Here is a 27,829-nt window from a genome sequence, read left to right as displayed (position 1 = left end):
TTTTGATAACTGTGTGTGTGTTTGTGTGTGTGTGTGTGTGTGTGTGTGTGTGTATATGTGTATATATATATATATATATATATATATATATATACACATATACACACACACACACACACACACACACACACAAACACAAACACAGTTATCAAAATAAATAAATGTAAAATTCTTTGAAAGACACTCAAAACAAAACAATTCTATAGGTTGTGCTAAAAAAAATGTGATGTGATGTGATGGCTGTTTACTCTGGTTTGTTCATTTACGTACACCATTTCATCAGATTTGTAAGGTAAATCATTTATAAACCTACACAAACACAGGAGAATACATCAATATCTTTCTGAACATGCTAATTGTTCATCGTGACTTCAAAATAAAAGCTCAAACTCTCACTCTGAGTTTACACGTTTTTGATGTCCACATATTCAAGAAATTACAGTGGTTATAGCATTTCTGTCTTAAAGAAATGGCCCAATATTACAGATTAAGTGGACATTTGAATTAGATGTTTTTTAGTCAATATTAAACAAGGATTAGATCGCGCAGCACTGGTAGTGTGCATGCATAATAACACAGGACGAATGTAATTATACAACATCTGATTTACAGCACATCGTTAGAAACATTGTCACTCAAATTGAGTTAACATTTTCCAGAAGGAGTATAAAAAAAGACCCTCACCGGGAGCCCAGTATCTCCCCTCTCGCCTTTTGTACCTGGAAATGTGTTGTCTATTCCTGGTGCACCCTATTAACGCAAACAGAGAATCATATACAGACAAATCAAGTCAGGCAGTTTAGATGGCCAAAAACAGCTACTATAAACACAGAGAAATACTTACAGGATCTCCTCTCACTCCTCTGTGTCCGTCAGGTCCAGGACTGCCTCTGAAACCCTTCATATTCTGAATAACAGAAATAATACTGTGAGGAAGCCACTGGGTTGTTTTTACATTTTTCCTGTTTATATTAACAGTGATACATAAATAGACAGCTGTGATCAAACAAAACAGGCATTTGTAATGTGTGTGTGTGATAACGTAGTTACAGCACTGCCCGGGTCTCCTTTAGGTCCTGGAAGCCCATTTAGGCCAGCATCACCCTGCACACAACAGAAACAGAGTACAGTGAATCAATCAAATGACTCAATAACTCATTTAGTGACGATGCGGTGCTCGACTGAGCAGTTTCATAGGTCAAAAAAGAGAAATATAACCAAGGAAAACATGATTTTGTGTGCAAGTCGGATAATTTTGCATTAATATTTTAGTTTTGCGCAATATAATTTTAAATGTGTTTAAAGTTTTGATACATGCTTATTATTTTTTTTAAATGCATTATTACATTTTTGATTTACGCTTATTATTTTTCGATCCGTGACCATTGTTTGCTATTCTGAAAACTTTACTTTCATTTTTGAATTTTGTGCAATATATTTTTACTTGCGTTTTTAAAGTTTGGTTTCACGCTTATTACTTTTTATTTGTCACTGCAATAATTTGGCGGAAAATTGATCCCATACATAACAGGCAAATAAATAAATAAATCAAAAGAGGGAATTTTATACTTTACGGAAGGTATAACTTTATATTTAATAACATTTAGGATTTTAATTCTGTTATTTTCAAAATCAGACATCAATAGTTGCATTTTCATGCATTTTGAATTGTGTGTATGTGTATTAGGAACTTTCTTGCATCCAAATAAGTGTCTATTACCAATGGTGACTTTGCTTATGTGTTTGTTTTCATGCACAAAAACAGAAAACGAGACTCAAACTGATTTGCACAGAACGAAAGCCTGATTTCCATCTAGATATCAGTCCTATTTTTCTGTACATTTTATATTTCTCTGCTTTTATATATATTTATTTTATATTTTAATCTAGTGCATTCATTTTCATTTGTGATACTGTGAATGTACGTGTAGAAAAGAGGCAGAGGAGAGAAATAAAGATGTGACCTGTTCTCCATCCACTCCATCCAGCCCATCCTCCCCATCTTCTCCCTGTCAGACAGAGGTCAAACGGTCACACACACTTACAGTCTGTTTAGGGAAGTAATCAACAACACTAAACAAATAAAACTTTTACTTGTGCTTATGAGCCTAATAAAATAATTTTGTCTTTTTCAGTGTATATTTTTGTAACTGTTACAGCCAGTGAATAGAATAATAACTCGTGTTACTCACTTTATTTCCAGTGTAGCCTCTCTGGCCCTATTGAAATTAGATTGAAAAACATTTCCTTTATTCAGCACAGCTGTAAAACATAATCTCATCTGTCCTCATATACAGGAACATTAAACGCTGACATAAACATATCCTAGCCATGCAGTTAGTAATAGTCATGCTATACCTAAAACAATTAATTCAGTCACACTTAACGTATAAATGTGTTTGCAACAAATAACAAAAATATTAAACCATTTAATTTTTTATATTAAAATTTTGGATTTGTTGATTAATCGTATTTTTAATGGTTACTTCTTGAAAGTAAAAACAGAAAAAGTACCAGTTGTAAAGTTCTATTAACAAGTGGTGTATGAAGACATACGGTACTGTACTATTTTGCATACTAAGATAAATCCAGAAATTCCAAGCAAGGGCCGGTTCTTCATACGTGGATTACTCAGTTAGCTGGATTTTATTGTTGATGATTTGACATGATCCAGGATCGTTAGGTTCTTTGAAGCTCATCCTGGAGTTGCTGTCATAATTAAAAAAAATAATAATAATAATAATAATTTTTTTTACAAGCTTACTCATGGAGGGTTTACTCATGAAGGAGTAATTATCTAAATTTTTTTGCAGTCATACACACATTACATACAGTTCGTCCGAGCCATGCATTATTTGAATGGTGAGCTTTTATGCGGGTGGCTTTAATGTGAGATGCAGACTCACTTCTCAAATCTCAAAATGCTTTTATAATGCACAATTAATTTAAACAAAGTCAATTATGTCTTAAGATGGATCTTACGGATTAAGAAACTTTAATTAATGCTGTCACGTATAACAAATCCACTTCAAAAGTAAATGAATTGCTCATTACAATACTTTTGACATGCAAATGCAAAGTCTGTGTACAAATACTAGAAATGATGAAAAATAATTGGGAATCATTTAACAAACAAATTGACATTTTATTAACTTTTTTTGTCATTTTGCTCGCTTGGCTGTTTCCTTGATCTTAATTACATGATGTAATTACGTTGCTGTCTCGCCACCAGCCAATCACTGCATTGCTGATCATGGTTTCGAGTATCGATATATCTGGCCTTCCCAATGAGCATGTCAACACGGAGTAACTTCAGACAACTTAATCCAGATATTTGAATCAAATATGCAAACTTTTTGAAGAACATAATTAGCCAGAGATCAGTTATCACGATTAAATGATCTGGCATCTGTCAAATCATCTCAGATGTATCAAGCGAGGCATGAAGAACGGACCCCAGAACATTGCACTGATAAAAACGACATCAAGAGATGCATCTCCAATGATAATAATATGTTACATTACCTTTATTCCTCTGTTTCCAGGGCAACCGCTGTTTCCCTTAGTTCCATTCAGCCCTGGTGGTCCTCGCTCTCCCTGCCAGAAACAAGATGGGAGAAAGACCGTTTATCCACAGCCTCATTGTTTATATGTAGGTATTAGTATGTAAAGTTTACAAGCACAAAATGTACATTTTTGTATGTTTTGATTGATGCTGAAACGTACAATTTGGACGTATAACAACGTTTGAATTGTAAAATTACAATGCATTTACAGCTATAAAAAAAAGGTTAAATATTTACAAATCTTTTATATCATTAAGATATTTATATCAATGCATTTTTATAATTTTATCGAAAAGCAATTTAGATTTTTTTGCCTCCTTAACCTACCCCCAAACCTAAACCTACCCATTTTATAGCGAATATAAAAAGATATAAAACGTATCGGACCAAAATATGCATGAAAATTATCATTTTAGTAGCAAGAGATTTCTTAAACTAATCACACTCCTACCTCTAAACCTAACCATAACTATTGCTTAAAAATATGTTCAGTATAAAGAATACTGTAATGCAATCACAATAATTTTATTTATTTATTTTATGTTTTGTAGAATCACATTTTACATAAAATACATACGAATTCTCATGACATCAGGTTGCTCTAAAACGTGTATTATTTACGTGTGTATTGCACTTTATCTATTTGTGTCTGTAGATTTCAACACGTATTCTTAAAATCGCTTTCCCAAAATGAGTTTTTCTCCACTTCAGTAGCCCTTGCATACACCAAACTTTCCCATCTATATTCTGACCGTTTTTACAGAAAGGTTTGTTCATATATAATTTGCCTTATTTTATATAACATTTTATTCCTAAAAACATGGTGATTTTTTTTCCCTCTGATTTATGGAGAGATAAAGAGAAAATCCACTCTGTAAAAGCCTTTGAATCTAATATGTCAACAAAATGAAACAATGAATTTTGAATAAATATTCAAATCAGATGAAAATCCAGTGATCAGATTTCTGTTCTGGAAATGTATGCAAATTTGTTAGATACACACAACCTCGTTTGAATATTTAAACATAACTTTTCATAAAACTTATTCAAGAATTGCAATTCTTAATTTAATCAATCACCTGGGGAAGTATGGTGATATCTATTAGTTCATTTTTTTTACCGTATTAATCTGTGATGTCTTGCCTTCAGTACATGTAGGCTGACAGTTTCACTTACCATACTACCTTCATCTCCTGGAAATCCAGGATGGCCCTTCTGACCATCAAAGCCCTAAATAAAAAATAAATAAAAAAAACAGGGATGCTGAGACATAAAACCTGAATTTCTTTAAGGCATCATAGCCATGTTCCTGATGCGAAGGCCATTCAAAACCACACTGTCTTTTAAGATACCTCATTTTAGTTCCATTCTAAAGCAGCAATGTATTTATCATTGACATAACGAGAAAATGTGTCAAGCTCAGTGAGAAAAAATCTGTCCAAGAGAAACAAAGCGAGAAAAAATATGTAAACACACAAGATTTATTTTCTACATTATCAGAATTGAGGGGCTTTGACCTTTTCACCCGAGCTTCCAGGGGGTCCTCGTGGTCCAGGTACACCGGTGCATGAACAAGGCACATCACAGCATTTCCTCAGCGCTACTGTTTCCTGAGGGGAGAGCAAGGTGCACAATGAGTGAAACTGTTTGTATTTTGTTGCTGAAGTCACAAGCCATGCATCCAATCGAATTTTAGGTTACTTTACTACAACTGTATCCGTCACTTGGTAGTAGCTTGAAAAATTACAGGTGACAACCCTGAAAACTATAAACACATATACAAAAGTTACAATCCAGACTACTTTAAATATTTGTCCAGTTGCAATGGTTTGTGTTGACCACAATGTGTTTTGTGTGGTGATTAATAGTCTACCAAGAGCATCTGGAAATCAAATATGTTAATAAACATCAATATTTGATGATTGTACAATAGACAATTTTGTGTGCAATGTAAAATGTGGCTCATGAAGACCACAAGAAAAAAAGAAAGGCCACAGAGCAGAATGAATTCAAAATAGTAGAAGAGCTCATTTATTTAATGAGAAGATAAAAAAATAAATAAAGCTGACAACACTATTTTATCTAAACAAGTTCAAGGGAAGTAGCTATGAAAAGCCTTCATTTAAAATACACAAAATACAATTTTTGTTTCAATACAAAATTTCTTTCAGAAGAGCTGCTGTTGAGTAATCGATGCAATTTGTGCATATGATGTAAAAAAAAAAAAAGCCTGGCAAGAACTGCAAAATGCTACTTTACTTTGAGTGAACAGCGCCTTTAAGCATTGTTTTGATACTTACAATCTGTTTCATAAGAGCGTTGCCTAAATTTAGCATGTTGATGGTCAGTGGCTGCATGTAGCCGAAACCTCTGCCAAATTCCAGCTGGTGAACGTTCATTATTCCCTCCAAAGACACAATCAGCAGTGCACTGACCCCTAGTTTACACATCAGAAATGAGCACACATGGGTTTAGTACAGAGTGACTGCAGAAAAAAAATGGTTTAGGGTCACAGTCTTTGCCTTACAATTTTTGTGGAAGAAAAGACCCACAAAAAAGGCAGGGAAAGCATGGCACAGGCATTCATGGGGGCTACTTATACAGGACTGCTAATTAAAGCTGCTTTCCATAACTTTTTTGGTTAAAAATGATCCAAAATCAAATATTGAGCAAGTACATAACCAATCAGTGTTCAATCTTCTAACCTGAGCCCGATTAACAATGGTAAGCTTGTAATAATGTTTTCTAATTTGAATGGTTCCGGGTCATTCATCTTTGCATCATTACGTCACGTCTGTATACATAAATATGCAGTCCCGGCCAGTAGGCTATATTGCTATTAAGATGCTTACAGCATTCTTACAGACTATTCAGATTACAGATACGTGGGATTACACTGTACTTACAAAATATTTGTATTTCAAAGAGAATGAGTTCTAAGGAACATTAAATTGCTTTTTGAGGTTAAAAGAACAATTTATTTCAATGACATTCGAGTGGTATGACAATTAGATTAGACTACAGAAATTGAAATCTACAGAGAACGCTACACACTACATTTGACTTTGAAAACGTAAGTATCTGAAAACAATGATGCATGTTAAGCCTGTGATATTGTACATATAGATATCTATATCATACACTATATCATAGTGTTGTTAAAGATAATGTTACTTTGCACTTAATATCACATTACTATTAATATTACATTCCTGCAAATATGACAGAAAATTTACACACAATTGCTGTTCTGCAGCAAAACACATCAATTGTGCATCTGAATATATGGAATAGTGATTTTAAGTGTGACTTGGATGCACCAGCAAGTGGAGGGATAAATCCAGATTAATGTGGAGGTAGCCAAAGACATCACTTACCACTTTGCTTAAGTCTCTCTGAACTCGCCATTAAACGCTGAATGTCATCATCCAACCCATCTGTGAAGATTATCAAAACCTAAACACAAACATATGATTAAATGTCAGGGAATTGTGAACACTTTTTTCAGAGTACCATAAACTAAATAGCAATAAATATTAAATGCCATCTAGGTGCCCGATATGAATCTAAGTGACCAAAGGGAAAAAAAGAAAAAGTACACCACTGAGCTGAATCTGATTTCCCAACCATGTATGGCTGGGCTCTTCCATCTATTGTCATTTACAGCCTGTTGTAGATCCTGCTGCATAATAGGAAATTAGCATTTTTAAAATTCATAATTTTTCCAATAGTGCTCTTACTGATGCAATTTCATCTTAAAGCATCATTTTGGGTAAAAAATATCATGCCAAACGCCAAGTGCATAGTGTTTCTTTGTTCGTAAAAAAAAAAAGTTCAAAATTTCTTATGAAAGTATCTCAGTAAAACATCACAAAAATAAAATAATTAGAAAATAATATCAGCAGAGGTGCTCTTGCTTAATTAAGGGAACATTAACAAAGAATATAATATATAGTTGACATTTTGATGGTCAGTTTTATATCTCGAAAACACTCCCACCTTTGCCTTGGCTTTGGAGGAGGCTAACATTTCTCTGAAGGAATCTAACAGAAACTCGTTGAAGGCCAGGGGTTCCGCAGGCTGAAATGACATCACTTTCTTGACCACATCCTCGCTGTACTTCTCAAAGCCAAAATCATTCAGAACACTCCTATCTAGCTTATAGCCAAATCTAGTTGTAATCTTGTCCTTCATGATGCAGCACAGATCACCCATCATGGAGATACGGTGGATGGCTGCAGAAACCAACGGTTCCACCTGAGGTCTGAACAGAGTTTGCGTGATTGTCCGTCTGGACACGTCAAACCCAAAGGCAATGTCAATATCACAGTCTGTTCGAACAAAACAATGGGTCACAATCTTCAAGAAAGGGTATAGACAAAATATTATACATCTATGGAAAGATATTCCGGATTATTTTCAAAAAGAATTGCAAATTGTATTTTCAATTGCCCTTTCCAAATGTGGATGCATTAATTGGAGTTTTGGCAGGTTACATGCACGACACAGAGAGAGTGAAAAAGCAATCGTGGTAAATAATATTGCTATTTAAATATGACAGGTTCATAACTTGTGAGGCATTGGAAATACAGTTGCAAACGGACTTTGCTTTTCCATTTGAAATTTGGTAGTCACTGCGTGTTCACGAAATGCAAACGGTAATGCAAGATTTGCGATTGTATTTGGATATGCATTTGCATTTGGATACACAATTAATGTGCCCACATATGGAAAATGCAATTGGAAATACTATTTGCAATCCCTTTTGAAAACAGTCCGGAATATCCTTCCATATACATCATCATTATCATTAATGCAAATGCATACATATGTACACTCCTCAGTATACTACCATGTTAGATGATTTTTTTTAAAGTAAGGGATTCCCAAAATCGCTTAACAATTTTCTGCCATCTACAGGTGATTAAAAAAAGGATTCATCTAATGGATATTAATTTTGTATCTTTTCAGGGCATAGAAGATTAGTTTTTCCTGGCTAAAATGAATCCCAAAATTGCAAAAATTGTGGATGTACATTTTGACTGATTGATTTTAATCGACTAGTGGGCATCAGACCTCTCCAGATAACTGCTTTTTTAATAATTGTTTTTTAAACAACAGTAATTGGAAGCCTTTCTAAAAAATATAAAGCAAAAAACATATGCTGTTATAGAACGTGTAAATTAAATGATATCTTTAGTCAAAGAAATTGTTCAAATCAGTGAATCAGTTAACATCTACATCCCTAGTGAAAATCAAAGACAAGATAGAAGATAAGGAAATGTTCACATGTGCATGGTCATACTGTATTTTCAATGCATTCATCTGTTTGAGGTCAGAAATTTGTGGAAGTTTAGAACAAATCTTACTGGACTTAGGTCTTTGAGTTCTGAAAGTTATAGTATGTTTTGTCGAAAAATGTTACTTTCATTTAAAAATTTAATTACATTTAAATTAAATGATTTCTCAACCAATTTACTTTCCATCTTCCTATTAACTATTGCTCTGTTCCAAAACCTGTTGAGCTTCCTCATCAAGCAGCAGGTCATGAGATAATGGTCATAATAAATAGTCATTTGGAGGCAGGTGGCCGATCATCAGGTTTAGGAACCGAGCTTACATGTATAGTATTTGGTATATAAAATAATTCTGAATTATAAATACTATAAAAACTAGTCACTTACCTTGTGTGGGATCACCCTGTTCTTTGTCTCTACAGAGTAAATGTGTCACTTTCCTTTTGGTTGTCATCAGTTCAAGGCCATCAAAAGATTCAATAAGGACCCGATTATCTCCAGCTATTTTCTGCAGCTCAGATTTCTTTATTTCTTTGCCTATCCCAATGGCAGTTATTGATATGCCCTTGTTTCTGAGATACTCTAATGCATTCAAGTCTTCCTTATCTTTAGCATCTCCATCTGTGATCAGCAGGAGATTCTGAGCAACACTTTCCTCTATTCTGGATCCATTCTCTCTTGTGAAGTAGTATCTAATATTTCTCAGGGCGTCCCAAGTACTTGTGCCCTGTTCTCGCTGATTAATATTTTTTATAGCTTCCTTCACTTCTGCAAAACTAGTGTATTTGTTCAGGTAAAAGTGATGCAGGAGTATATCGCTGAACTGGGCAACACCCACTCGCCATTTGTCTTGAGCAATATCCAGCTCTCTCACAATGCCAATCATGTATCTTTTGAGAGTATTCCAACTTTCATTTTTAATAGACTCTGATCCATCAATTAAAAAAACAAGGTCTGAAAGCTTCTTCTCACAAACTAGAAAGAGAAACAAACAAACAAAAAACATTAGGACTACATTAATGGACAGTTCTGTAAAGCAACATTGAAACTAGATTAGCAGGCCACAAGTTTCTCATTATTTAGGGGCTATTTACACTTGGTCACTTCAAATCACACATTTGTACCGATAGTTACAGAAAGTTCAGTAGGTGGTCTAAGACCCCGTATCCCGTAGGGGTGCGCAGACTGACCACCAGGGCTGCGCAAGAGAATAATTTTGATGATCTGTGGCCTGTCCATCTCTCTAAAAAGGGTAGGAAGTAAAACAAATTTTTATTTATAACTGAAATTCTGATGTTTTCTAATATTCAGTCAGGGCTTGACATTAACACCCGCCAACCTGCCAAATGCGGGTGGATTTCAGCAGTGGCGGGTAACATGGTCACTCCCACGTTGATGGGTTGAATTTTATATACAATAACAGAGCTTGACATTAATGCTTGTCTGGGACAAGTGGATTTTTTTGAAGGGGCATGTGAAAGAGAATTTTACATGCCCGACCGGACAATTAACCTGATTAATATATCTAATTAGTGAAGCACTGAAATTTCGGCGAGAGTGATTCTAATTTTATTACATTTGGTGTAAACGGTGATTGATAATGGATAATGTATTGACAGTAACAAGGTTGCACCAGTTGAGGTTCACGCAGCCTGTGTGTGAGACAATCTCATGGAGAAATCAAAACAAATGAACACAACTGCACACAGAAGAGAAGAAACATACTGCGGTAAAAATTTAGTTTTTATATTTATAGCATGACACGACCAAGAGAGTGCAGTTTTCCCTGAAAACCAGGGCCCGTATTCTTAAAGATTCTAAGAATCCTCTCAGAGAGCTCCTAATTAAGCTTAAAAATTCCTAACTAGGAGTCTTAGCTTAAAAGTGATTCAGGACCAATCTGAGAGCAACTCTGAGCGAGGAAAAGACAAAAAAAATTTTTATCTTAGCGAGGAGGCGGGGCTGACCCCGTTGCTAGCTATGACACAGTCTTTTGAAGACTGATTGGTTGCTTGTCCAAGAAGGAAATAAAAGAGCGCTTTTAAGAGTAGGGTCTATTATAAGCCTTCACTTTGAAATTACAGGCATCATTTTTCCTGTTTTACCATGCTCTCTCTCACACTCTCTCTCTCTCTTTCACACACACACACACACACACACAATATACTGTATGTATATATTTTTTTTTATTTTCCATGCTGTCATACTTAACATATTTTATAGGAAATGAACAGCGACACAATAAGGTTCTGAAAGTGTTGTAATTGTTTGTGTGATCACTTTGCTTATAGAAGGTTGTGAGACCTAAATCATCACTGCTGCATAGTTATATTTTTCCAGTTGCCAAATATGTTAATGTAGTTAATGTAATGATTTATTTCCATTTCTGGCGCTATGGCATTTCTGTGCGGTGTCGGAGATTGAAAGCTCTTTGATATGGAGTGTTAGTGATGGGTCAGACGGGTGCTTCACAACAGGAAGTGAGAGTCTCAAGCAGGAAGGGTGAGTGGAAAGTGGGATGTTCAGAATTTCAGCTGATGATAAGCTCATCTATATATTGACTACAGCTCTTTGTACCTTGTATGCCTCAAACTCCAAGGCCCGTATTCTTAAAGATTCTACGAATCCTCCCAGAGAGCTCCTAATTTAGTTTAATAAATTCTAACTAGGAGTCTTAGCTTAAAAGTGATTCAGGACCAATCTGAGAGCAACTCTGAGCGAGGAAAAGACAAAAAAAATTTTTATCTTAGCGAGGAGGCGGGGCTGACCCCGTTGCTAGCTATGACACAGTCTTTTGAAGACTGATTGGTTGCTTGTCCAAGAAGGAAATAAAAGAGCGCTTTTAAGAGTAGGGTCTATTATAAGCCTTCACTTTGAAATTACAGGCATCATTTTTCCTGTTTTACCATGCTCTCTCTCACACTCTCTCTCTCTCTTTCACACACACACACACACACACACAATATACTGTATGTATATATTTTTTTTTATTTTCCATGCTGTCATACTTAACATATTTTATAGGAAATGAACAGCGACACAGTAAGATTCTGAAAGTGCTGTAATTGTTTGTGTTATCACTTTGCTTATAGAAGGTTGTGACAGACCCAAATCACCACTGCTGCATAGTTGTATTTTTCAAGTTGCCAAATATGTTAATGTAGTGATTTACTTCCATTTCTGGCGCTATGGCATTTCTGTGCGGTGTCGGAGATGTTAGCGTGTCTCTAATAAGATTGGTCACAAACATAATCACTGCACAATCTAATGTGTAGTGTCTTGTTAACTCACTGTCATGCATTGTGCGCAACACATTTCTTCTCCATCTTCATGTTTCGTCCATTTTCTCCACTGCTAAAGAAACTCTTAAGCCTCTTAAAAGTCCTCGTCCGTACTCCTAACAATTTTGGACCTTAAGACCTCTTTTAAGGGTTAAGATGCTTTCTGAATTACTTTTTTTCTTTACTAGGATCTTTTCTTTAATTTTAAGAGGAAACACACCCACATTTCTAAGAATTTTCTTAGAATTTTGTTACTAGGAGCAACTCTTAGCACTAAGATTTTTCATGAATACGGGCCCTGGATTGCAAATTTGACATTGATTTACAAGAGTTTGATTTTTCTTATACAAGAGTTCAACTTACATTTTTATACTATATTGTCAGTGTTGACAATATAGAACAGTTGCGCATCTCTGAGCAACACATAACGGTGTTTCCTTACTGAATAATTCAGTGCTTTTGAATCAATAATTTTAGTCAATGATTCAGTGGTCCATTCATAAACACATTCTTAAAGTCATTCATTCAAACAAATCGTTTGAATGAAACTGGAAATCAATTTAAATAAATTTTAGTAAGCAGTAGCTAGACATATAAAACTATTTCCCAAAAACAAAATTGTGGCCAGTGAAAATGCTGAGTGGCTAGTAATTTTGGAAAACCACTAGCCACAGTGATTGGTGAGCAAATATGTATACAGTAAATATGTGTATTATTGCCGTTAAAAATTAGGTGCTTAACTGGAGTAAGGTGGTAGGGGTGCTTGACACGTGTCAAACACTAGAAAGGGGTGCACGCTGAAAAAAGTTTGGGAACCACTGGTCTAAGACACTTACAAGGTGCGATCTGACCACATAAGCAATCCACACGTGGCCAAGCAATCATGGATGAAGCAACCATGAGACACAAACATTAAGCATCATCTGGGGATGAAGAGTTTTGAAGTGAATTATGTTGCCATATATCATGGGAAGAGTAGATCGGATTTATATCTGTGTTTATGTGAAGTATAATTGGACATCAATCTGATCAATCAAGATGCAAAATGACTGAGCAGAAACAGTCCCTTAAAGTCAATTTACTCTATTGAAAACGTAGTTACTTCCTGACAAAATGCAGTGGTCAACATATTTTTAAATATATATTATTCCTTTGATATTATTTAATCAGAAGATACATTCACATAGAACTTTTAAGTTCAGAAAAATTTATGACATGAAGGTCTGGTTTCACAGACAGGGCTTAGATTATGCCAGGATTAGGCCATAGTCCAATTAGGACATTTAAGTAGTTTTTATAACTGTGCCTTAGATAAAAACACTACTGTTATGCAGACAGAGACAAAACAATGGAACTGACATATTTTAAGATCATTCAGAGCAAGTTTCTTTCAGTTAAATCAGACCAGACATGCATTCCAGTCTGGGACTGGGGAGGGGGGTATGGTGAAAAGAATAAGATTTACTTGGTTTGCAGAGCTCTTGGGCGACCCCTTTTTGTAGTCCACACAGATCCTGGTAGGTGTTCGCATAGTGCACTGTTCCTTCATATCCCACCATCTCATTTAGCTGTTTCTTATCGGCATCTTCAGTACCAATAGCAAAAAAGATGACATTTGACTTTGCCAGGGATTCAAGCCATGTTGCTAGACCACTTAAGTCATTAACCTTGCCATCTGTAATCAGAAATAGCACTTGGGGAACATTCTTTGCCCATCGTCCACCATGTGTTTCACCAAAGTAGGAGAGTGCATAGTTCAGTGCTCGGACCGTGTTTCTGCTTCCTCCTGAAGCTTTGAGGTTTGAGATAACCCTCAGAATATCAGTTTGACTGTCGTACTGTTTTAGTGTAAACTCTGAACGAGGGTTGTCAGAGTAGGTGATGGCGCCAAATCGTGCCCCTTTTTCTCCAACCACAGATTTTCTCACCATATATTTCATTAAGTTTATCATTTCTTGAAAACCATCTTTATTGGGACTTCCAGCATCAACAAGGAAGATTATGTCAATCAATTTTTGTGTCTTGCATTCTGGAAAGATATATGATGTTAATGTTAGAAGTCATTTGGAAAAGTCACTTTAACAGGAGTCAAACACACTTTTGCTAATATTTGAAGTGGTTTTTACTATAATACACATGAAAAATGACAAGCTTTTAGTGGATGTACACATTACAAATGTGCAATCATCAGACATGAGCCATAAAAGTCTACATGCTATAGCTGGTCAGATTCAGATAGTCTCAGGGGACTTTGGAAATGGAACAGATTTTGAGTGTAAGATGAGTCATCAGTACTTTTGGTCCATTTTCATGGAGAATAAAGACTATTATAAATGTTTGCACTTTTAGGAGTACACTAGCATGTAGATGCACTCAAAGATAACAGACATTGACTAGAAACATTTTTTTCAAGGGGTTTAACATCAACTGACAGAAGTTACTGGCATGATGTGATCTCTCCTAAAAAATCTCAGATTTGGTTTACGTACCTGAGTTGCAGATCTTGAGAAGGATGTCATTGCTTAAGTCTTTTGGGGAAGCAAATGTGCCTTCAAAGAACACTCCATCATGGGATCCATCATGGGATCCAGCAATGGCAAAAATCTGAGATCTGTCTGCATGTCTCATACCAATAGCATTAATGTTGATGAAATTGTCTCTCAAGACTTTAGCAGGCTCGGCTACATCATCGCTACTCTCTCCATCTGTAAGAACTATCAAGAACCTTAAAGCACTGCAACGTCCTCCTTTAGAAATGTCGAAAGATTGTAATACTTCTTTAAGTGCTTTTCCAGTGTACGCTTTTCCCTTCATCTGTTTGATATTTCCAATTTTCTGTAATAATACAGCTTTATCATCAAATGTATTTAAGGAAAACTCCTCATTTGGGTCTGTGCCGTACTGAACAACCGCAACACGCTCCTTGTCCGGTCCAATTACAAACCTATCTATCACAAGCTTCATTATGTACTTCATATTTTCAAAGTCCTTAGCACTAACGCTTTCTGATCCATCAAGCAGGAAGACAACATCTGCAAAAAGACCTTCACAACCTAAAAATAAGAAATTCATAAAGTGATCACTCCTTCTGTGAAAGGAATCTTGAAAGAAATTCTATTTAGGCCAAGAGAAAAAAAATCAAGGAGTATCAACTGGATACCGACAGTTATTTATCTGCATGCACTGTATTATTTTATCACCCATTCAATAAAAAAATTGTGCAAATCAAGTAACAGTGCAAATATACAGTATAAACATATGCCATTAACTGAATTTCTCACCGCATATTTCTGTAATGATGTCTTTCTTGATTTCATCAAGGAAATCATAGTTTTTGACATAAAATGTTCTTTGTGGGCTGCCAGATATTAATTCCAGCTCTGGCTCAGATGCATCTTTCACACCAATAGCATAAATTATGATATTCTGTTCTGTTCTCAGAAGTTTAGCAGGGACTTCTACCGACTCTACTGTGCCTATTGACTCGCCATCTGTGATGACAATCAGGAGCTTACGAACCTTTTCCCCACGTGTTCGTACAGCTTCTTCGAATAGCGGGATCATTTCTCTCAACCCCAAATCAGTCCTGGTGCCCCCTCCCATATTTCTGAGGGATGTCACTGCCTTTTCGATATCAGCTTTTGTGTTATAGTCATGTATTCGAAAAACTATGGTTGTGCTGCTTGCAAATTTCACCAACCCAAAGCGCACATGGTTATTTCCAACCTCAAATGCTTCAAGCAATTGCTTAGTAAAGTTCTTCATATCGTCAAACTCATTACTGTAAATACTTCCTGATTCATCCAGAAGAAAGTATATGTCGGCTTTGGTTGTTTGCTTGCAACCTGCAGTGGAGTGAAATTAGATTTTGAGTATACAGATATGATTTTTTTTTTTTTCATCATCACTGTGCTCTTAGGGCCAGTAATTTAAAAGAAAATGAGTAAAAACATCTTACCAACCTTGTAAAACAAAGCTCTGTGAGACTCTAGGTATGATGGAATCTGTGATTTCATTGCAAAGTGTTTTGGTTAAAATACTTGAAAGTGAATTTAGTTTAACAAAGTCTTCCACGTTGAATACAAACTTTTTATATGGGTAGGATGCAATCTCTCTCAAGTCATCCTCCTCGGTGTCTTTGATACCAAGCGCAAATATAGTGACGCCAGATCGCCGCAATGCTGCCGCAGCCCTGGCCACCTTATCTGTTGATTTCCCATCAGTGATAACAACAGCAACCTGCTGAACATGCTGATCTCTTCTGCTGCCTCTTGCTTTGGTGAACACATGCTCTTTGGCAAACTTGAGAGCAGCTCCAGTGTATGTTTTACCACGACCATATGGCATGCTGCTGATGTAGCGCAGGATGTCAGTCTTATCATCGAAGGTGTTGAAGTTCACATCCATTCGAGGGAAGTCACTATAGAGGACCACAGCTATTTTTATTTTTCCCTCACCTACATCGAGACCTCCGATGGTGTTCTTGAGAAAGTTGCGCACAAGTTGGAAGTTTTTGGATCTGATACTGCCGGACTGATCAACAATAAAAGCGATATCTGCCACCACGTCAAACATGCACTCTGTCAAAAAGACATGAGAATGTTATAAAACCAGAGTCTTTAGGATTATATACTACATAATAGTTTTTCAAGCTTAAACTCTTAGCAAATCAAAAGTTTATGGGTTTTATGGAAAGAATAGAAGATTATGCATGCACTCACCCCTTGCGACAGCAGCATCTTCCCATGTGTCAATGGCAGACTTAATTTTCTGTTGCACTTGTGGGACGTTACCTACTAACTTGTAGCTGTGTTGTTCACTAGAGATGTACTTCATCTCATCTACATCAGCTTTGTTCAAGCCAACAGCAAAAACTGTCACTGCATCTGTTTTGATTGTGCGGGATGCTTGGACGACACCATCGGCAGATTCTCCAGCTGAAATGACTAACAGAAACTGCTTAAAGCCTTCAGAGACACGGCTTCCAGTGACATTACTGAAGAAATTTTTATGAGCATATTCAATTGCATTGCCAATTTTACGCTCCCCTGTAGGCCTCAGTGTCAGGCTGCGAATAGATGACAAAATCTCATTCTTGGTCTTATCAGTATTTAGCAGAAACTCCTCTTTGACATTTTCGCTGAACTGAGCCAGGCTGACACGATTAGTATTCTTTCCCACGTTGAGCTGCTGGATCAGTCTTGAGAGGAAATTCTTTATTGTTTGCTGCTCTTGTCTAGATGCTGAACTATCAACCAATATTAAGAGATCAGCAAATTTTGGCTCAAAAGCTGAAGAGAATGGAAATCAATGAACATAATTATTTACATCTAAGCAATAAATCAATAAACTGTGCCATACTAGAGCACAAACAACAGCAGATAGGAGTTCACTGTATGATGGGAGTGGGACTCAAAGCTAGTACATTTAAGGAAAGTTTTTTGTTTTGCTTGTACTAATCTTAAGGTTTTCATATTCAACACTCCCATAGTATAGACACAAATAGAAAACCATACCAAATAAAATCTGTTACCTTGTGACTGGACCGTCACAGTAAAGCACACTTTGTTGCGTAGACTTTCTTTTAGACCTTGCAGTTCTTGATAACTATCGATACTGAATAAGAACTCTTCATGTGGGATATTAGCAATGGTACGCAGTTTTTCCATGTCGCCCGTTCCCACCCTGATGACAAAGATGGAAACTCCTAGGTTTCGTAGTCTCTGGGAAGGTTCCTCCACATCATCATTTGATTCCCCATCGGTGATGACTATGGCAATGCCAGGAACATTCTGTCTGGCCAGTCTAAAGTAATTTTCACGGATGTAAGTCAGAGCCAGACCAGTGTTGGTGCTTCCTCCACGGTAGATGAGATCAGTCAACTTTTGTTGCAGGTCTGTCTTATCTGAATAGTCACCGAGCAGGAACTCTTGGTACGGCTTGTCACTGTACTGAGCAAGTCCCACTCTCACCTTGTCGGGTCTAAGGTTAAAACTGTCCACAAAAGAATGGAGGAACTCCCTCACTTCTTTAAAATGACTGTCTCCAATGCTACCAGATGAGTCCACAAGGAGCACAATGTCTGCCTGAGCAGTTTCGTCACAGCCTAGAGCAAAAGGAAGAATTTTTGTGACAACTTTGACCACTTGATTCTGCTCTTAATTCTTATGTTTGCACAAATAAAATAATACAAAGATAGTAATCTTTCCTTTGAAAACCATGTTTCTAGCATAAAACTTCATTTTTCCATCTTAAAAATATATCTAAATTACAACCCAGAGGGGAACCGTCAGGGCCCTCTAGGCCTCGAGGGCCTAAACTATTGTAAAAACATATTTTTTTAAATTACAAATTTTAAATATTATTTTTAATAAAAAGTCATCATTTCTATTTTTATTTAAGCAATTAATCATTTGACAATCACCACCTAAATAAAATAAATACAATTTCTGTGGAAATAAACTCTTCAAATCTGCCTATTCAGTGAATGTGTTACATGAACGACGCCCATTTTCTCCATATTAGAATGTTTCCACCGAGCGTTTGCGGCTCTGTCATTGGCGGTCCAGCTATGAAATTACAGAGGGCCAAGCAATAGTAAGTCAATGGGAGAGTAATTTCGAATGACAGAAAAATTGACCAATCATATCTTTCCTCTCAAAAGTTTAAATCTAGATTAAAGACCCATCTCTTTAACCTGGCATACACATAATACACTATCGCATTTCTATAATTCAAATCCGTTAAAGGATTGTTAGGCTGCATTTATTAGGTCAACTGGAACCGGGAACACTTCCCATAACATCCGATGTACTCGCTACATCGTAAGAAGAATGGCATCTACGCTAATATTAGTCTGTTTCTCTCTTATTCCGAGGTCACCGTAGCCATACAGATCCAGTCCATATCCAGACCAGATGGTGTACCAGCACCTAGAGACGACCTCTACAGCCCTGAATGTCAGCAGAGACCATGTCAACTAGATGCGCCCCAGAGACAGATCCCCAGTGAAGACCTCATCACCTCGACGACCATCGGCACAAGACCACGGGAACCAGAAAAGTCCCCTGCACCTGTGTTGCAGGCTGGAATTAAGCCATGCTGGTTTCGTCTGGCCAGAGGAGAACTGGCCCCCCAACTGAGCCTGGTTTCTTCCAAGGTTTTTTTTCCATTTCTGTCACCGATGGAGTTTTGTTTCCTTGCCACTGTTGCTTTGGCTTGCTTAGTTGGGGACGCTTGACTGATTACACAGACACTATTGGAAGAGAGCTGAACTGGATGATGACATCAATGAACTGACTTTAGCTGAAAAATGACTGTTATTATCTTCTTGCATCATTGACAAACTATTTTCCTGTTTGATACTGTAAAGCTGCTTTGACCGATCTGTATTGTATAAAGCGCTATACAAATAAAGGTGACTTGACTTGACTTGACAAAGATAATTTTAAAGGTGTAATCAGTATTTGTTGCAAATGTGCTACTGTCATTATGTTGCCTTAACCTGAGACTCCATTATATTTTTAAATGTCAGCCTTTTCTGAGTCAACCTCCTCTGTCTTTTCTACCTAATCAGAATGAATTTTTTTTTATATAGAAAAATCTCTTACAATTCCATGAAAAACTTCTGATCTGTACCTAGCTTTCAAGTTATGTGCATCAAAATCAGCACAGTCCTTCAGGCTGTTCTGACATAGTATGCTTTATTTCTTATAAATGATTAGACTTGCACATGGCAGATTATCAAAAACCTAATTTACATTGACAAAATGCTCTGAAACTTGCTTGGAATGTTTTTGATTTGATACAAATATTCAAACTATATAACCTTCAAACTAACCCTCAATATGTTTTAAACACCCAAGCAAAGGCTTTGTCAAACTAATATTTAAAGTATCAAAAAAATACTGAAGTTTTAAGAGCTTAAGTGGTTTGTTAATACTGATTTCTCATCAGGTTCTCTCACTTAAAAATTTCCAGTAAAGCTGTGACCCAGAGAAGCGCGGCACTACTAAATTTCATGCGCATAATGATAGTTTTTCAATGTAATATATTACCTTTTGACATCAGGATCACCTCTTTTTGTGTTTCCTCTACAGCGGTACACACTTTCCGGATTACACTCTGAGAGATTCCCTGCAGAGCTGCAAAGCCTGATACGCTGTAGACGTGCTGATCATACGGCTCGCTCGCGATCTGTCTCAGTAACGTCTCGTTTGCATCTTTGATCCCAATGGCGAACATTTTGATTCCCCTTTGCATCAGCTCCTGAGCCTGTGACTCGACCTCATCTTGAGAGTCACTGCCTGTGATAACAATGGCAATCTGAGGAACATTCTGCTGTACTTGACTTCTGGCCTTTTCAACAAAGTGTTGTTTCAGCATGAACTCCAAACCCTTGCCTGTAAACGTCCCGCCGGTTTTATAACGAAGATTTTGGATGTAGCTGAGAATTTCCTCTTTGTTCTGGTAAGTGCTGAGTGAAAATTCAGTATACGGTGTGTCACTGTACTGGACCAAACCGATCCTGATTCTGTCAGGAGCAACTTCAAAGTTCTCTACGAGCGAGGAGAGGAATTCACGGATTTGTTGGAAGTTTGCCGGCCCAATACTGTTTGAGCCATCCACCAGGAATACAATGTCAGCCACTGTGTTCTGTGTACAGACTGAGAGAAGGAAACCAGAGACTTTTAATTTAATCAACAACCAGACCAAACTGAATATACAGTAAATGTACTGAATAATCTCATCTAGTAAATCCTGTCCCTACCGATGTTTTGGCCATTGCTGACAAGAAAACATAATGACAGAACAAGGAATCCAAGTAATCTCCACTCCTTCTCCATGCTTGAGTTCCCTGTTCCTGAAAAAAAAGCAACCAATGAGGTTAAAAGTTTCTGCACAACTTGTATCACCAAACAGAATTGCAAATACAATATGCATTAAAATACGGGGGATGTTGTTATAGAAGTAAAAAGAGAATGAGATCTTCGCATTTCCCCACTGATCTTTCCTGTTTTGTATGAAAATATCAAACAATGTTTGTAAAAAATTGTCAGGTTGAGATGTGAGAGCTACTGTTTTTGTGTATGCTACTGGTCAACTACAATATGTTCTTACCACACAAGGGCCTTGTCCAAAATGGCACACTTCATGATTACTTGTGTAAACAATGGCCATCAGGTAAGCAAAACCACAAGGAAGAGTCAGATCAAACTTAATGAAATGCACACCAGTACAGCATGCATGCAGCAACATTTGCCGAAATTACATTTCAGTCTTACAGATTTGTTACACTGCAAACAAATTTAGCAACTAACAAAGCCTAGATGGCCAAGGCTCCGTATCTATACATATATATTTAACACATCTTTAGATACAAAAATATGTAATGCATGCATGTCATGTTTATAAGATGACATAAAACACATCCACTGCTGTCTGATTGTTTATTGAGAGGGTTCTCCTCTTAAGGGCTAATGTTTGTGGCACAGCGCCTTGTAACTTTGATCTAGAAACGGCGCGCCTTGTGGGTTGTTCACGTACCGCTGTAGTGAGTATGTATCAAAAGGGATGCATGGATGAACTGTCATCCAGCTGTGTGTCATCCACAGCTCATTGATGTCAGATGGGAGCGGAGACTATTGAGCATTGTTCACAGCGACCGCAGGGCCACAGTCCGACAAATCACCAGCAACTACTACAACAGTGGTGACCAGGGCAATGTGTCACTGCACACAGTTCATCAGAGCCTTCTGCATGTGGGCCTCCGTAGCCAACCACCCAGCCAAGTCCCCATGTTAACTACACACCAACAAGCATGAAATGAAATGTGGATGATTGGAAGAAAGAAGCTTGACGAATAAAGATTCCAGGTTCATCACGTTGACGGCCGTGCACAGATACGTCAATTACCAACAGAGGCTATGGCACCTGGATGCACTGTTCACTGTTCTAAACAGTACCGGAAAAGGGTTCTTTCTGTTTGTAACAATAGCAAAACCCTTTTTAGTGCTAAATAGAACCTTTTATAGGATTCCATAAAGAACCATGCTTTGAAAATGCTATATATGACCTTAATGGTGTTATAAATAACCGTTTTAGTGATGTTTCGTTTTCATTAATATTAGAATATTAGTATATTTATATCATAATATTAGTATTATTCATATTATTTGTATATATTATTTATTAATATTGTTTCCTCTTCAGGAACTCGAGCTGCGTCGGAGGACGCTTCGGGAACGCCCTTCAGCGTGACCGGCTCTGAACCTCGTGTGTAATCAGACCAATAGATGGGCGAGACGTCACGGGCGGGTGACGTAATGACCAGGCAGCTATAAAAGCATGTGCGGTGAGACCAGCGTCAGCTTTTTGTCATTCAGCAAGCGCTCTGTGTCTGTGTCAGTCTGATATCTGTTTGTGAGTCTTATTTAATGTTGTATGTCAAGCGAATCTAAAAACAAGACAAAACCAGACACCTAAGGCGAGGGCAGGCAGCGTTCAGGCTGTGTGTTCCTCCCTGCCCGCGCTACTTTACGGGTGGGGATGCACACAGTCTGTTTGCTGTCTGCTTGGGAGGGCTCTCTTTGAGGAGAGAGCTTTCACTAGCGTGCCGAGGCGGAGCGGCAGCTGTGCTCGTGGGTTTCGCATATGGATCCGGTGGAGGGAATGTAGACGAGCGCGTCCCTATCTACTTCCTTAACCACTAGATCCAGCGCCCGCTCTCGGGGTTCGGAAGCCCGCGCTGCGGTACTTCCCACACCGCATTACACGGTGCCCGTCTCTCCTCAGTGCCCTCAGGAGATCAGTCTGCCAACCCTGCCGGTGTTCCAGGGCGCAGCAGTCTCCCGCGAGCTTCACTCTCAGTCACCGCCCGGCAAAGTAGCAGTGCTAAGAGGCTCGCCACCTCTGCGGAGGTCTCTAGAGCAGCCGGTTCGGTTGTCCCCTGCCGGTCCGCCGTTACAGGGCACCGAGCTAGCTGCTCTCATTACACCAGAGATCAGTCTCGAGAGACTGATTCCCTTAGTAGACTATTTGGCAGCGTGGAAACTACTGCCAAACGTGTCTCAGTGGGTCCTGCACACTGTAGTGAGAGGCCACAGAATCCAGTTCGGTTCTCCTCCGCCTCAATTCAACGGGGCCTTTCCCACCCTGGTGGGCCCCGAGCAGGCTCTGGTAATGGAACAGAAGTAGACACTCTCTGAGGATGGAGGCCATCGAGGTGGTCCCTCCTCGCGCAGCAGAGTCCGGGTCCTACAGCCGGTACTTCACCGTTCCGAGGAAGGATGAGGGCATCCTTCCTCATCATAGGAAGTTCCTGAGGTTTGCTTTTGGGGGCAAAAGCCTACCAATTCCGGTTTCTTCCTTTGGCCTTGCACTTTCACCCCACACTTTCACGACTCAACCACATCGACGATTGGTTGATATTAGCTCAATCAGAGCACATGGCGGTTCGACATTGAGATGTCGTTCTCGCTCACACGAAAGAGCTGGGGTTAAGACTTAATGCCAAGAAAAGTGTGCTTTCTCCAGTACAGAGAACCACTTATCTGGGCGTGGTGTGGGATTTGACCACGATGCAGGTACGTATGTCTCCCGCTCGGATCGAGTCGTTCCTCACCGCAGTCGCAAGAGTCAGAGAAGGCCGGTCACTCACTGTCAAGCAGTTTCAGAGACTGCTGGGTCTGATGGCAGCTCCGTCCAACGTGATACCTCTTGGCCTGCTGTACATGAGACCCCTACAGTGGTGGCTCAAGACCAAGGGGTCTCCCCGAGGGGAAACCCGCTTCGCATGATCAAGGCCTTGGACATGTGGAGGAAACCTTGGTTCTTGTCTCAGGCCTGGTCATTACGTCACCCGCCCGTGACGTCTCGCCCCTCTATTGGTCTGATTACACACGAGGTTCAGAGCCGGTCACGCTGAAGGGTGTTCCCGAAGCGTCCTCCGACGCAGCGTCTCGTTCCCTCGAGGAACCATGGTTACATACGTAACCTGAGACGTTTTTACCCCTCTATCTGCTTGGTATTACAATATCTTGTAGCGTCTATTAGGATTTTACATAAAAACAACAACAACGTGTCAATTTGGTACTTTTAGATTTTTAATGACGTAATGAAATTGTAGCAAAAATTACAGTGCTCTAACAACAGTTATTAGCAGAATACATCAATAAATGACATTTTACATTGAACATAAATAAATACTTATGAGAAAAGACATGACTGGTCTGAGTTGGAACCAGTTACAATTTGAAAGTTATAATTTATAGACAATTTAAGAAAGAAATAATTTACCTGTTGAGAGTGTGTTGACAGTCTGGTTGAGCTCCAGAAAATCAGTAATGAGCCATCTTTTTTTATAGTGTAGCCTCTATTAGGGTTTTACATTAAAACAACAGCTGCAGCATGTTGTGTGAATTAGGTACGGTTACAAGCATTTCAGCAAGGGTTCCTTGCCTACCTACCCGCCTGTAAAACCTAGGATTCCTCAGCTCTCTGACGAAGGACAAGATTGTCGACCCCAGATAAGACTGTGTTCTCTGCTTCCCTTGATTCTTCAGTTTGTTTCTTTTCTGATGGAAGCTCTCCTCAGTTCCGTTAATAAATTAACCAACTTGATTTACTCTGCCTGTTTGCCTCCTTGTCCCTGATGTGACAGAAGACCAGCCCCTTAAACGGAATACAACAAGGACTCATAGATCCTCGGAGCACATCCTCACCGGAACCCTTTATCGATCGGACTGTCACCGCCTCCCCACCCGCCTGTCCCATGGCCCGGCCAGCGAGCTTCTCAGGTGAGGCAGCCTCCTGCAGTGGGTTTTTGTTGCAATGTTCCCTCTACCTGGAAATGCAACCACACCTGTTTGTGACCGAGCGGGCAAAGGTATCTTTCATCATCTCGTTGCTGTCTGGAAGAGCCTTGCAGTGGGCAGAAGCCTTATGGAATTCGCAGAGCCCCTGGATTCACTCGCTGGACGGCTTTGTGAAACACTTCCGGGAGGTATTCGGCCAAGCCTCTATTAGGGTTTTACATTAAAACAACAGCTGCAGCATGTTGTGTGAATTAGGTACTTTTTTTATTGACGTGAAATTGTAGCAAAAATGTCAGTGCTCTTAACAACAGTTCTTAGCTGAATGAATGCATTAAAGGGTTAGTTCACCCGAAAATGAAAATCAGGCTGCGTTTTACTCACCCCTGAGTCATCCTAGGTGTATATGACTTTCTTCTTTCAGACGATCATCATCTCGTTGCTGTCTGGAAGAGCCTTGCAGTGGGCAGAAGCCTTATGGAATTCGCAGAGCCCCTGGATTCACTCGCTGGACGGCTTTGTGAAACACTTCCGGGAGGTATTCGGCCAATCGACCACGGAGGTCACAGTGCATGAGGAGCTATTTCAACTGCGGCAAGCGGATGTATCAATCCATGGCTATGTGCTTCGCTTCCGCACTCTCGCCGCCAGCAGCGGCTGGAACGAGGCTGCCCTGCTCTCGGCTTTCCGCCGAGGCCTAAACCCCGTGTTACGACAACAGATGTCCATCTACGATGACACCGTGGGGCTCGACCGCTTCCTCCAAAAAGCAGTTCGCATCTCCCAGCACCTAACCACTTGCCATCGGGAATCCATACCCGCTGCCGCTGCCTCACCCAGCCTCTCATCTCCCGCACCAGAGTCCATGATCACGGATAGTTACCATCTATCGTCCACGGAACGATCTCGGCGACTCACCCATGGACTCTGTCTCTACTGTGGATCCAATGAGCACCAGCTCTGCACCTGTACTACCTACCAGATCACCACTGTCCAGGGAAAGCCGCTGGGCAAAGGGCTGGTGCGGCACCGCACGCCCGAGGTCGTTCTACAGATTGGGTGTTTCCACACCGAACGGATCTCGCTACTGGTGCTGGAGGAGGCCGTCGTGGACATCGTCCTGGGACGCCCCTGGCTCTCTAAACATCAACCCACCATCGCCTGGAGGACCGGAGAAATACTCAAGTGGGGTGTGGAATGTAAGCAGGAATGTCTACGTGATCTGCCTATCCCGGTCTCCGTCCGTAATGACCTCTCTGTCTGTTCCACCTCGGTGGAAAGCCCAGATTCATCGCATATCACTCCTATTCCTCCCGAATATCAGGCGTTCCAGGACATGTTCAGCAAGGTCGCAGCCACTCACCTTCCACCTCATGGGACTGTGCCATTGACCTGCTGCCTGGGGCCCTATGGGCTTTCCAACTCACCTTCCATATTCCAAAACTTTATGAATGAGATCTTCAGAGACATGCTCAACCGGTTCGTCCTCATCTACATAGACGATATACTCCTATATTCACCCACTCTCGAAGCTCACTGTGGCCATGTCACCAAGGTACTCCATCGCCTCCGCCAACACCGTCTGTACCTCCTCCGTCGGAAGGCCAAACTCCTCACCTGGACCCCGGAGGCACACCAGGCCTTCCTTCAGCTCAAATCTGCCTTTTGTACGGCTCCGGCCCTTTCACACCCAGACCCCAATCTCCGCTTCGTGGTCGAGGTGGACGCAGCGACCCTGGGAGTGGGCGCCGTCCTGTCCCAATGGAGAGGTGAAACCCCAGTACTCCATCCATGTGCGTATTTCTCACGGAAACTATCCCTGGCGGAGCAGAACTACGACGTGGGAAATCGGGAGTTGCTGGCCATTAAGCTCGCTCTGGAAGAGTGGCGGCATTGGTTGGAGGGTGCCAAACATTCATTTGAAGTGATCACAGATCACAAGAACTTACAATACCTCCGAGAGGCCAAGCGTCTTAACCCGAGGCAGGCCCGCTGGGCTCTGTTCTTTACCTGCTTCCACTTTGTGGTCACTTACCGTCCAGGGAATAAGAATGTCAGAGCGGATGCGCTTTCCCGCCAACACCAGCCAGATCCTACCCCCGAAGAACCAGAGTCCATCCTTCAGTCTTCATGTCTCCCATTCAGTGGGCACTCCACGACCAAATCCGTGCTGCCACTCTCACCGAACCCGCTGTGTTCCTTGCCTACCTACCTAATAAATTAACCAACTTGATTTACTCTGCCTGTTTGCCTCCTTGTCCCTGATGACAGGGTGTGAGTAAAACGCAGCCTAATTTTCATTTTTGGGTGAACTAACCCTTTAATAAATGACAACTGACACTGAACATGAATAAATACATGAAGTAAAACAAAATAAAAACAAAAAATAGATGTGATGAAGACCAAGTTCCAGTGAAATATCTTCACAATCCTCTATGATGCCTTTAAGCCCATAATTTTAATGTGATTGAGTGGCAGTTTCTCTGCAGATGATGAGGTTGTGGGATGTGATGCATCTGAAATACACAGTTGAGTTTAGAGTTACAGTTTGTTTCTTCCATCTGTTTATGTGAACCCTTCACAATCTTAAAAGAATAAAAGTGATATAAATTCATGCCATAGCTTTAATATTTTTTGTGACTTGGTATATTTATGCATAAACCCAAGTAATAATTTAAAAATTCTAACAATATGAATTTATAAATTCAACATCTCTGTCTAGGGCTGCACAATTAATCAAAATTAAATCGCAAAGGCAATAAATCGCGATTGGGCAGAAGCTGCGATTGTCATGCATATCTTTCAGTGAAGCACAGTTCTGTGATCAGTAGTAAATCTCCATCCGAAGGCCAGAGGGCGCTCTCGCGCTGAAA

General features: G+C 39.5%; 1 protein-coding gene across 1 annotated transcript in view; it reads right to left on the bottom strand.

The window, feature by feature from the left end:
• The window catches only part of LOC107734282 (collagen alpha-6(VI) chain-like), a 56,430-nt gene that overhangs the window by 14,163 nt on the left and 14,438 nt on the right, over window positions 1-27,829 (bottom strand). The window contains exons 2-21 of the mRNA XM_016546204.1: window positions 20,915-21,007; window positions 20,202-20,810; window positions 17,678-18,250; window positions 16,866-17,435; window positions 16,107-16,724; window positions 15,426-15,989; window positions 14,634-15,197; window positions 13,610-14,173; window positions 9,251-9,838; window positions 7,566-7,897; window positions 6,944-7,022; window positions 5,867-6,003; window positions 5,084-5,176; window positions 4,743-4,796; window positions 3,526-3,597; window positions 2,193-2,219; window positions 1,965-2,009; window positions 1,051-1,104; window positions 845-907; window positions 685-750 (exon numbers count right to left, since the gene is read on the bottom strand). Coding sequence (XP_016401690.1) covers window positions 685-750; window positions 845-907; window positions 1,051-1,104; window positions 1,965-2,009; window positions 2,193-2,219; window positions 3,526-3,597; window positions 4,743-4,796; window positions 5,084-5,176; window positions 5,867-6,003; window positions 6,944-7,022; window positions 7,566-7,897; window positions 9,251-9,838; window positions 13,610-14,173; window positions 14,634-15,197; window positions 15,426-15,989; window positions 16,107-16,724; window positions 16,866-17,435; window positions 17,678-18,250; window positions 20,202-20,810; window positions 20,915-20,990 — 5,748 coding nt within the window. The 5' untranslated portion in view covers window positions 20,991-21,007. The remainder of the gene's footprint in view (window positions 1-684; window positions 751-844; window positions 908-1,050; window positions 1,105-1,964; window positions 2,010-2,192; window positions 2,220-3,525; window positions 3,598-4,742; window positions 4,797-5,083; window positions 5,177-5,866; window positions 6,004-6,943; window positions 7,023-7,565; window positions 7,898-9,250; window positions 9,839-13,609; window positions 14,174-14,633; window positions 15,198-15,425; window positions 15,990-16,106; window positions 16,725-16,865; window positions 17,436-17,677; window positions 18,251-20,201; window positions 20,811-20,914; window positions 21,008-27,829) is intronic.

Source organism: Sinocyclocheilus rhinocerous, unplaced genomic scaffold, assembly GCF_001515625.1.
Source record: "Sinocyclocheilus rhinocerous isolate Xijiao unplaced genomic scaffold, SAMN03320098_v1.1 scaffold730, whole genome shotgun sequence".
NCBI lineage: Eukaryota > Metazoa > Chordata > Actinopteri > Cypriniformes > Cyprinidae > Sinocyclocheilus > Sinocyclocheilus rhinocerous.
This window is presented reverse-complemented; position numbering and strand designations above follow the sequence as displayed.